At 37.8% G+C, this 12,562-nt stretch overlaps 1 protein-coding gene across 1 annotated transcript in view; it reads left to right on the forward strand.

Moving 5' to 3' along the window:
• Positions 1-258: 258 nt before the first annotated feature.
• Positions 259-12,562, forward strand: part of LOC150082024 (transmembrane protein 272-like) — a 105,586-nt gene continuing 93,282 nt past the window's right edge. The window contains exon 1 of the mRNA XM_090379912.1: positions 259-701. Within this exon, the coding sequence (XP_090236038.1) occupies positions 681-701 (21 nt within the window). The 5' untranslated portion in view covers positions 259-680. The remainder of the gene's footprint in view (positions 702-12,562) is intronic.

Genomic DNA, 12,562 nt, shown 5'->3' on the forward strand with positions numbered 1-12,562 from the left:
GGTTCTACCGATATAGCAACGATCCGCATTCTCTCCTATTTAGTATAAAGTGGCCATATTTTCTGGAGTCCAAAGCGGCACCTTATAATTTAATTGTCCCTTTTAACGTATCTACGTTATAAATTTCTAAAAGGTCCAGTGTGAAAAACATAGCCCACCACCACTTTATTTTAAAAAGTTTTTCATGTATTTTAATGACTACAGTTATTACGACATTTTATTTTTACAGTGCTTATTGCTCAGTATTATCAATATACTAGCATAGATAAAAAATAACACCTGGTCGAGAGTTACGTTGAATATTTCCCAGAAGGGATATTTTCACGCCTGCTCTAGAGCTGTCCCACCAAAAGCAGTTCATCAGATCACTTCAGTTTAATACTGATCTATTTATTAAGAAAAATTCCTTAGGAATAGCAGTATCTCTAGACCATCCTTCATTTATCTAAACTTCTTGTCAGTGGTTAGGTGATAACTTACTACTAAGCCGGTACATGCATGTCGTTTTGCAGTTTTCATGCCGCTTGGTTGCTAAGGGCGGCGTCTTGACAGCAACAGTAACGTACCACGTGGTACCCGCTTACGTCACCGAGTTTTTCCAGAGAAATTAGGAGTACAACAGAGGTTCGAGAAAAGAAGTACACGCGTATATTAGTATTTGTCTCGCTTAACGACCAAGAATGGAAGAAGAGAATGCAAAAGTAAGTATTCCTTTGTTAGAGACTAATCTTGAGTTATTAGCATCTACTGCATACAACACATCATTCTATGAGCTACGGTTAATTCCATATGTGCGTTTCTTTAAGTCCTATTATGATGCTTGCTATAGTGTACCTTTTATTTGTTTATTGTTTTCCACCATTCAAAAGGCGCGCACAACAAATAAAATCAGAATGCTACAACATTCTGGTTATAATATAATCATATAAAAATAATCAAGCTGTTCAGATTCCGCCTTATCCAGGCAACGGACACGAAAGGAAGACGTGTTATGGATCAGTGGTTTAGCGGAAGCATCCCGTCAGACTATACTGCAATGGCGCCATATCTAGCTGGGGTCCTGAATAATTTCATAAATATCATAATAAACAAAGCATCTTGAAAATTTCATATAACTATACTGAAATATAATACACAGTAGTTTCTGCTTAAAGGTAAGCATATACTTTTTTTTCCTCCAAAAGGAGTACCTCAATTTTCCACTATGCTACTGCTGTAGATGTCATTAGTTACTTTGAGTTTGCACTGAACAGAAAAAGGAGGTGGGAGATAAAACGTACCGGAAGCAGCTGGCACAAATAGCTCTGAACAGCTATTACTATTAATATCAATAGAAGGAAGTGTCGTTAAGGATATGACAATTGCGGTTTTGCTCACACACAAGTATTCGAACGGTATACGAGAGAAATTGTAATTGCCACTGTATTTAAGATAACAAAAATGAATACGTGGTTATCTCTGAAACGTGAGTTTTGTGTCTTGGATACCGCTATTACATATGAAGAATGCTATAAGTATTGGTTGTGTTGTTGGGTTTTTAGGAGCATTAGCAACTAAGGCCATATTGCTCTGGAGATATGCGGTGGTCATTCCTTGACCTTTCCGCATACTCCGTATTTGGTGGTCACGGGCTCGAACCCCGGTCTAATCAAGAAGCGTGTGCTACGCACTGCTGCTCCTTCCCACCTGGCTACGGAGGCGCCGCTATAAGTATTCGAAAGCTTTTAAAATTTTTGTGGAAACAAGCTAGGCGCTTAGAGAACGGTGACAACCATTTTGAAAAATATCTAAGATAACTAAAATATAATATATCTCGGTAGTATTTTATCTAAAAATTACACTAGTTATGTGCTACAACAAAAAATTAAGATTGCCTACTACTGTCTGTAAACTATTAAACAAATCAAAAATGCTTATGAACAACCATATGCATAACTATAAATGTTCATAGCTCTGCCACGCTTGAAAATAATAAAGTCATTGATAAATTATTTTTTATAATTTATGACTTATTTCTTGGTACAACCTGTATTCAGAAATGCAAAACCAATAGTTTGTGGCTGATTGGTGGGTAAAAGCGAGTAATGTATTAGAATTTCATTTCGTTAAGCCATCCAAGTTAAGATGACATACAAACAATTTTTAAGGAGTGAGAGGGGTGGAAGCAAAGGTTGAGTATGATTGCAGATAAGAAATCTGACTGTTGAATATTCAAATACGAAAATATCTTCAGATAATCCTCAAAGAAATTCAAAGAAATAACGATGACGTTCACTTTCATCATGAATGAATGGATTCTTACGATGAACTTATTTTGTTTTACTGACTGGCAGATAGAGAGATTTAATTTCCTGAAATATAACAGGTCAGTCGACAAGATATCTTTTCATTATTGCCAAACGCCACTGACCACTAGATTGTCTAATGGTGCGTTTATACGTAGCTGCACCAGGAGCACGCCTGGGGGAGGGGGGGAACATTATTTCTAGGGCTCCAATTTTTCCCTTTAGAATTTTATTAACACATTACTACACTAAAGAAAAATACAAAAATGAACGAATGTTGTACAAAATGTCATACTGTTATAATACTTGCAACCATACGAAGTTATTAAAATGGTAATCACTCACATCCTCCTAATGAGATCTTAGCAAATTCACTAGTCTGTCGATCACATATATCATAAATAATAGAAATCCAGCCTGCTTACAAAGGCAAATTTTCTTATATAGCAACTTAAATTTTCTCTGTCTCTGTCGATCACTAATTGACAGGGAAAAATCATTAATTTGGCCAATCTGAAAAGCATTTTGCTGACAGACCTTCGGAGAACTGTTGTTAAATATAACTAGAACTTTCTCATTTGCTTGCCTACACATACAATGTTAGATATGAAATGAAACGATTAAAACGCAATGACACAAATAAAGCGATTAATTCACATATACACTATTCATTGCAAACTAGTCTACAGAATGAGGAAGCAAATTGGCCCACCGGAAGAGCTGAAAACTTCCTGGTGGGCCACCGACTATCGTGCAGCCCAAGCAACACTATATATATATTCGCACACATTTCAAACTTTATCTTACGTCATTCTTAAATTTATGAAAAACCGCAAGTAAAAAGAAAAATTTATTACAGATATTCCCATTGTAGCAAAATGTTTTGTATCCATCGGGCTGTTTAGTCATATGCTCATTCACATGATTTATCCTGTATTATGTTGAAGCGAATGTGTTCATAAACTTATCTAAATGTTTTGGGAACTGAAGAACCCAAACCATGCAAATATATAGAAATTAAACAGCAGAAACTAAATTGCTTTAAGAATAAATAAAATAAAATAAAATAAAATAAAAAATAAGCAACTTTAAACCACAATCCCTCAGGCTGATTTCTACATCCACTGCAACAAATTCCACGGCGTTTACCTCATCTGCATCTAGCTCTTCCATCAATAAATTACCTCTATATTTCCTAATGTTAAGCCACGTAATGATAATTTTTAAACTTAATAAATAAAGAAATTTTCTGCTCTTTATACTCCGGGACGACCACACGGTGAGAGTTCACAATGGTACCTATGCACCCCTCACACCTGACCACTTGACTACAGCGGCCCACGTACATACTTTATATACTTAAAATTTACGTTACTCTTTTTTATCTAATTCTATTCATTAAAAATGCGTTGCTGCATTTTTCAAATCGGCTGGAACGTAACAACTCCTTTTTCTCACTGCGTTAAGCATTTGCTGTTTGCGGTTTTCCGATCTCTAACGCCCCCCCCCCCCCCCCCGCCCAAATCGGCGAGGGTACCTGCAGTTTAAAAAAATAATAATAATAAAAAGCTCATTCCTCGCTCTCCACTTGTAAATACCATTCCGCCCTCGTACAGAACTTCTTTAAACAGAAAGCCCTTTAACGCTCTTATGGTCTTTGGAAATTTTAATGCGTTGTATGACCATCTTGACAATGCTACAACAGCTGCCGATGCGGGAAGCAGTTTTCAGTAGCCACTGCACCCATGATGTTGAAAGTCTAGCTTTCCGGATTGTTTTCAATGCTGTTGGCCTTACCAGGTAAGGCCAACAGCATTAAAAACTATAATGGAAGACAAAGCCGGCTCGTTCATATCTCGTATGAACAACTCACACATAATCCTGCAGTGCGATGAACTCGGACATGCCTCGTGCAGAGTCCAGAAGTAATGTTCATATTCTAACATTACAAAAGCACCATTCTTCGGTTTCAGATTGTGTGTGTGTGGAAACCCAGATGGTACCAGTGGATTAAGATACTCGGGAGAATAAAAAACTCAGTTCACTGAGTTTATCATTGGTGAAATGGGTAGTTTTATTATTATTATTTTATATTATTATTTTTTATATTATTTTATATTAATCTCAAGCTTAGCGTCAAACAATCATATTCGCCATCAGAAAAGCAGTTTGTCAGCCGGTGAACATGAAAAATTTGTCTATAACAATAATAAAATACTACTCGTTTCAATAAAACAAAGCTTGTAAGCTGTGAATGAATTCGGAAAACTTCCTTACTCTTAATCCGAACTGAATAAACGGATATTTACGCAGATTCCGAAGGTAAAAATAAAAAAAATACAAAACCCTGCTTCACTGACGAATAAAATGCATTGAAAGCTGCACTGGTTTTCCATCTAACGCTTAAAAACAGTCTGCCAATAACTCACAACACCAAACTGCGAACAATGGCACGCGCGTGGATTTTATACGAGGTACATTCAAAAAAGTTCAGCAATTTTACTATAAAAGTTTATTGAGTGAACAGCTGGGCTTACTACACTAATCACATTTAAAGGACCTTCTTTCTACACACACTCACTCACACTTGCTGGTGTTTGTTATTTGGTTTTTAGGAGCATTAGCAACTAAGGCCATATTGCTCCGGGGCTATGCGGTGGCATTCCCTGACCTTTCCGCATCCTCCATATTTGGTGGTCACGGGCTCGAACCCCGGGCTAATCAAGAAGCGTGTGCTACGCACTGCTGCTCCTGCCCACCTGTCTACGGAGGCGCCCTCTTTTCTCGCAACCAAGAACTGTTGAACTGCCATCGCCCTGGGCCAGGTACGTTGTCATGGTACACGATCCAGCCATTCTTCCATTTCTGAGGTCATCTTCGCCTCACATTCTCACGCAAACGTGTCAAAGCCTGAAAGTACATTATGCCCTCATCGTCGAAAAAAAACGATCAACATGACGTTAACGATGGATTTTGTTGCGCGAAACTTCTTGGGCTACGGGGACATTTGTAAGTACCATTTGGATGATTCCACCTTGGTCTCAAAGTCGTGCACCCAACTCTGATTCCCAGTGACCACTTTTCTTAGGGAAGTTCGGATCCTGGGAAGGTTTTCGAACAAATCACCTGCGATGGCTTTTCTGAAGTCTACTTGATTGTCCGAAGGCGAGAATGGAACAAACAAACTTTGCACATACGCGATGCCGACTGGGCTAGCCAGGTTGGTAAAGTGCCTGCCTGGCAATCCAAAGGTCACGGGTTCGAATCCCGCCTCGGGCTTGGATCAGGGTAAATTCAAAAACTTTGGGAGGTGCATTATGGCCACAGAAGCCGATGCGCCAACAACTAACAAAAAAAAAAAAAAAAACATACGTGATGCATCCCTAAGTCTTGCATCAGGATTGTGTGCACTGTGCCTACAGACAATCCAACTTCATGAGCAATCTCAACAACAGTCATTCGCGTATGATTTTGCATGAGTTCCTACTACACTTTTCGTGTTGTCGAAAGGCATCCATTGTGACGCTCATCTTCCAGTGATTCCTATGCGGTTTTAAACCCATTAAACCACTCGTAAACTGCTGTTTTCTTCAAAGTTTCATCTCCACAAACTTTCTGTAATGCTTGTAACGTCTCTGTAGCACTTTACCCAAGTTCAAAAAATCTCTTGTTAGCATGATATTTAAACATTCAGCAATCAATTAGCTGCGGCAAGCGAATGAAGTGCTGAACAAGTTCCTTCCCACTTGGCATGCGCGTGCACCAAGGTCAACGTCACACGAAACCTTACAGCTGTAGTGCAAACCATTTAAATACCAGCGTGCGATTTCCGGAATCTTTTTGAATGTACTACGCACACGTGTGTGTGTGTGTGTGTGTGTGTGTGTGTGTGTGTGTGTGTGTGTGTGTGTGTGTGTGTGTGTGTGTGTGTGTCAAGACAGATAACAGTCAAACACGAGAATAAGAAGTAAATGTGTCAGAACTAGCCGTGGTTTCAGCCTCCGTGACTCTTAAATACGGTGCGTGCTGTATTTACATAAGGTATCAAATATCAAAATATATCAAAAGCTTCAAGTAGCTCGATCCTTGGATGCTGGCCTATGAAAATTCGCGGATAACAAAAAGTATAGGCTTCGCATCCTCCTTCTACATATTCCCCACAGCTGTAAATTGAGTTGGAAATCTTTACGGTTTGGCAAGAATTTGTCAAAGAAAGCCTTTCAATGAAACTGTCCTAGTCTGGACCTGTTTGGACATTGCAGTTTTTTTTTTTTCCTAATTAATTTAATACGTTCTATTTTCATTTTAATACATTATTTTATTAATACGCTTTTCGTTTCACTTTTATTTTATTACAGCTCTCATGTGTAACCCTGTATAATACTTCTGGATGGCTAGGTGCCACCGCTGGCTTGGTGCGTGAAGGGTTTATCAAGTCTGGTACCGCGTGTATTTGTACCTTACAATAAGATCTTTCATTAATTTATTTACTGTCAATACACAACAGGACGGTACCAGCGCCTCTTGTGGTTTTTTCCTCCATATGTATACTCTTCCGTCGGTGCTGAAAAGAGTAAATCAGGACTCACAGGACTACATGACTTGCTTCTAGGCCGCCTGAGTCTATCTTTGCTTCCTGGCACCAATGCAGCCGTATTTTGGATACTAACAGCTTTACAGAAACCATTGACATCCAAAATCAGCGACTTACATGAAAGTCTCCTACTCCCATAATGCATTCTTTATATCGCTCTTCACTGTGCGGATACTGAAACCTTGTGATGTTCCCGCATCCTCATTAAATGCAGAGGTCAATTGTTCCGTCCAATAGATCCTCAATAATTTGCTACACACGTCGAGTACCTTTCCCTGTCCACACAGGTACGTCTGTTCACAGATTGTTTTCAGGATGTCTTTCCATCAGTTAAAGACTCGAATGATACTGATCTTCAACAACTCGCAAAGTTCAGTTGTGCTCTCTGCATCATATGCTAAACGCACGACGACAAACCTATGAGATCCTGTCTGTTCTCCCATTGACGGTGAACTGATTTAGGTAGTAGGTGGGTTTCCTGCACAAGTTAAAACCCATGTAACCTCTTAGATTTACATATTTTTGCATACGTTGTTACATATATCCAACACGTCCACGATCCTAAATAAAATAGCAAGACAATGTGGTTTCTATTAATTACAGTGTGCTAGTGCACACTTGCACCTCTTGTTTATTGGTTTGATCAAAACTTTTTTTTATGCATCGATCGAAATGTTTGAGTATCCTCTCTTATAAATGCCGATCACCAAATTGCTGTCCAGTGAACACCAATACTATATCTCTGTTAAATTTCAACGGTTAAACTGAAACTCTTCTTACTTGCGCAAAAAAGAAAAAAAAATCTTAACTTAATTTATCTTTGACAGTGTATTCATTTCTGTACAACACATAACATTATTACCAAGATCGTATTTAGAAATCTGCAGGCCCTAGGCTAATGTACACGGATCCCTATAAAAGGAACGGGGAAATTTTTCAAATGATATTTAAAAGTCTAATTTAAGGCCATTTATTATTTTTAAAAAATGATATAATGATTGTAGCATGTTACTGCGTTCTAAAGTAATCGCTCACACCTAATTTCGAAAGAAAATGTAATTACAGTAACAGAATCTGGGGCGACAGTTGTCGACTACGCATAAATCGGCCCTGAACATTATTACCATTCGCATCGCAATTATATCTCCGAAAAGCTAAGCTTTTCTCTTTCACACCAAGAGGGTTATTTTATTTTATTTATTTATTTATTTATTTATTTATTTTTGAAAAACTATTAATAAATCACTAAATATATCCGGGATGGTCGAATATATTTTATGATTTGTAGAAGATTAATAGTTTAACAAAACATATCTAACAGAGGGGATATATATATATATATATACAGGGTTATTCAAAATCAAGTCCGGGGTTTCAAACAATTCCTGTACTGAAACCCCGGACTTCATTTTGAATAACTCTGTATATATGCGCCTATTGCCTTTATCATATCAGTCCATCTGTCTGTCTGTCCATCCGTCCGTCCCTCCGCAAGTAACAACGCGAATTACAGTGGATGGATTTTCGTGAAATTTTATATAAAATTCAGTGTGATTCTTGTAGATTTCACGTTGCTGAATTCAAATATGGCAACCATATTGCTGTAACACCCACCAATTTTAAGGCAAAAGGGATTAAAATCAAAAGGTTTCTAGTAAAAAATATTTGATATATTTTAAGAAAATGTTACATACAGTACTAAATATTGAACAATGGGTCTATTAAGTGCCTTTTCTCTCTATATATATATGTATCTCTTCACAAAAGATATATATAGAGAGAAAATACCACGTTCACGAGTCTTACATTACAATACGCGCTAAAACAGCACAGTTTGTCTAAAGCTATTAATACTGCATCAAAACGAACTTCATTCTGTTTTACCTAAAAATTATAACACTGGTCGGCATCAATTTCCTCCCTGAAATAATTTCGACACATTCTCGTAGGAAATATGTTCAAAAACTCAGATATGTACTTAAAAAGTTCTCATCACCCTCAGTTTTCAAATATCGTAGGTTAGTTGGACAGACAACTTGAGTAGTCGAGACCCGCTAATTGCGGGTCTCGACTACTCAAGTTGTCTGTCCAACTGTCTAATAAAGTTTCGAGACTTTAGGACCTCCACATATTTTTATGTCATATATCGCAGGTTAATGATCGAAAATCAGACTTGTCGTTAAAGTTTCATTTCCTAAACCGTTTTAACCTAAACCATTCCCATTTAGACTTGATTCCTGAAAACTTGGAAGCGGTCTCCGATTAACACGGTGAAAGATTTCACCAAGGTATTTCTCAAATGGAAAAAAGATACCAGGGAAGGTGGAGTCCAAATATGTTGGCAGTAGGGTGACCAACTCTCAATTTCGGGATATCGACCTTAAAAAATCGGAACACAACCAAAAAAAAAATCGGAATATTTTCATTGGTACATCAGATCACAAAATACCCTGGACCACCGCGTTATCTATACGTACATGCCAACGAACATGTTTCACATATATTGCGATGTGGCAGCGCACATGCATACCAATTAGAAGCTTGGGTTTGTTCGTGTCTGGGAATCTAAGACAAAAAAACATCGAAAAAGTAAATGGAGATTAATTTTATTTGAACTTTCTATACACATTCACGATATGCTAGTTAATAAATTTTAGTACGATCTATTATTATATTATATATTATTTATTTTACATTATGTGATAAATCGGGACAAATGGCGTCCCGCCCAGGGTTCTTTCGGGACGTCTCTATAGACAGCCGAAAATCGGGATGTTCCGCAAAATTCGGGACGGTTGGTCACCCTATTTGGCAGACTACTGTTGGAATCTCGTACGGGAGACACTAATGGACGATTATAAAAAAGCAAAAAACGACAAAATAAGTGTTTTATTATTAGATAAACGTTATTATAAATAGAATAAGGTTAAAAAAAACCGATTATACGGAGGAGAGTAATAAACATCATACAGTTGTAATTAAACTCAATAGCTAAGTTTAGATACCGTAAAACTATAGAGTTTTATTACGTGTTCTATAAAGAAAAAAATTCATTTAATTTTAAGGGGAAAAAAATCCAACACGCCTGAAATGTAACACACCGCGTACATGAACTAACTTAGGTCCCCCTCCCCACAATTTAAACGGGCTTTGTTATTCCGAATTGATTTAAAAATCAAACGCGTTAACTAATCAAATACCCTTTCACTGTCGAACTTCAAATCCGCCAAACAAACAAACAACTCTGTTCTCAACATAAATCACCATTCATATATATAACTGAAAATTACAACCTTACGAAATTGAAAATATAAGTCCCTTCCTTTTTCTCGACAGAGTATCCACTCTCAGCGCTAGGAATGCTGGAAGCGTTAGATTTTTGTCTTTGAGGTAACAATAGCTGTCATAATGAACAAATGATAATATATCTCAATGAGGCACATGTGGTGAGTCACAAACAAGTCATTAACTTTCGTTAAAACAAATTAACGGAAAATGTGAACATTATAAAGATTTGCATTTACTATCCGCTTAAAAACTACCTAAAACTTCAAGCTAAGCTTTAAAATAGCTGTGGACGAAAGAGAGGTTTATGTCAACTACATTAAAGTGTGTGTGTGTTATCTGCTATCGGACTAATTTGACATATAATAACAATATTAGTTTTCTTGATATCATAAATTTCAGTAATGCAAGAAATTGTGAAATTCTTGGCACGTTATTTTCTTATTCTTCTGGCAACACTGAACATATATACTTATCCATCTGCTGATATCTAGCATCCTTAAGCACATAAGATGAATTTTTATTTATTTATTTAAATTTTAAGTGAAGAGGAGTAGGGAAACCTGCCGATATTTATTGTGGAATGGCTGTATAACATAGTGGTACGAGAATGACTCAACGGAATGTATAGGCAGTGATTAAATTAAAAATGGAATTTGTACGAGTAGCGTCGAAGCATCCGCCGGAAAACTTTTACTCACCATATTCTGAGTTAATAAATTCACTATATTCTGGGCTACTATAGGGTTTCTAAAGTCGCCGAATACAATTGCGTACACATGCGGTTATAGGAATACTGGTATTTGCTGAAATAAGATATAATTTGGTTGACTCGTAATAAAAGTTTATTATGGAAGTCTGTTCCACCAACCAACCACCCGCTGGCTAAAGGCAAATTTCCGCACGTCTATCCTACACCTGTCTTTCTTCAAATTGAATTTATGCCCTCTCAGGTGATTATTCTGAGCAAGAGGAAAAATCCCATCAGCATTGAGCATGCTCAAACCATTCAAGGCTTTATACACCTCTATCAGATCACCTCGCTGGTGCCTAGTCTCCAGACACTGTAATTTCAAAACTTAAGCTTTTCTTCGTAAGAGCACCCCTTTGTTCCATTCACTAATCGTGTTGCCCTTCTCTGTACTCGTTCCAGCAGCTCTACATCCTTCTTAAAATTAGTCCTCCAGACCTGTATACAGTATTCAAGGTGTAGCCTAACCATTGCCTTATACAAGGGAATAATCACCTCCTTATCCCTGCTAGAAAAATTCCTGTATATCAATGACAATACACCATGAGCTACTCTTGCAGCCCGTCTGCACTGCTCAGAGAACTTCATATCTGCCTGCACAACCACCCCCAGGTCCCTTTCATTCTCTACCACTGTCAGTGTAGTACCACAGAATTGATACGTTGCTCTGGGGTTGCTGTTTCCCATGTGTAGTACTTTACATTTGTCAATGTTAAACTTCATTTGCCACCTCTCAGCCCATCTGCTCAACCTTTCCAGATCCTGTTGCAGCAGCATAGTGTCAGCAGTGTCCTTGACAACCCTGCCAACCTCCGTATCGTCTGCAAACTTGGACATTCAAATTTAAATTTGATATACCATCATCAATATCATTTATAAATACAGAAAACAATAATGGACCCAACACTGAACCCTGAGGGACTCCACTAATAACATTAGTCCACGATGAGCAGTGTCCATTGATTACCACTCTCTGTCTTCTTCCTCTCAACCACCCCTTTATCCATAGCAGCAATTTGCCTCCAATTTGCTCAATTTTGTGCAGCATTCTTCCATGTGCAACAGTATCAAAAGCCTTTCTAAGATCCAAGTATATAATATCAAAGTTATTCCCTGCATCCAGTTCGTTTGTGACTGCATCATAGTATCCAATCAAATTTGTCGGGCAAGATTTCCCCTTAACAAAACCATGCCGTGTGCGAGCTATAACTGAAGTCTTGTCTAGATGATCCTGCAGTGATTCTTTAACCAGTGCCTCCATTAATTTTACTGGAACAGCAGTTAAACTCACAGGTCTATAATTACTTGTGTCAACCTTTGATCCTCCTTTGTGAATTGGGGTGACATCTCACAAAATTGCACATCTCCACTCCACGGGTACCTCCCCTGAGTCCAAGGAAGCTCTTATAATTATGGCTAAGAGTTTGCTTACTTCCTTTGCTGCCTCCTTTAATATAACTGGATAGATCCCATCCACCCCAGGTGCCTTTCTTGTGTTTATCTTCAACAATTTCTCCTTCACTTTACTCTCAGTTATTACAAGATTATCTAGCTTACTGCCAAAGTTGAATACACCTCTGGCATTCCCCTCGCTGAATAACTCCTCATGTGTGAATGTCGTTGCAAAATATTCATTTAGTTTGTTAG

The sequence above is a fragment of the Mastigoproctus giganteus genome, chromosome 8 (genome assembly GCF_048544385.1).
Source record: "Mastigoproctus giganteus isolate SK-2022 chromosome 8, ASM4854438v1, whole genome shotgun sequence".
NCBI classification, from domain to species: Eukaryota; Metazoa; Arthropoda; class Arachnida; order Uropygi; family Thelyphonidae; genus Mastigoproctus; species Mastigoproctus giganteus.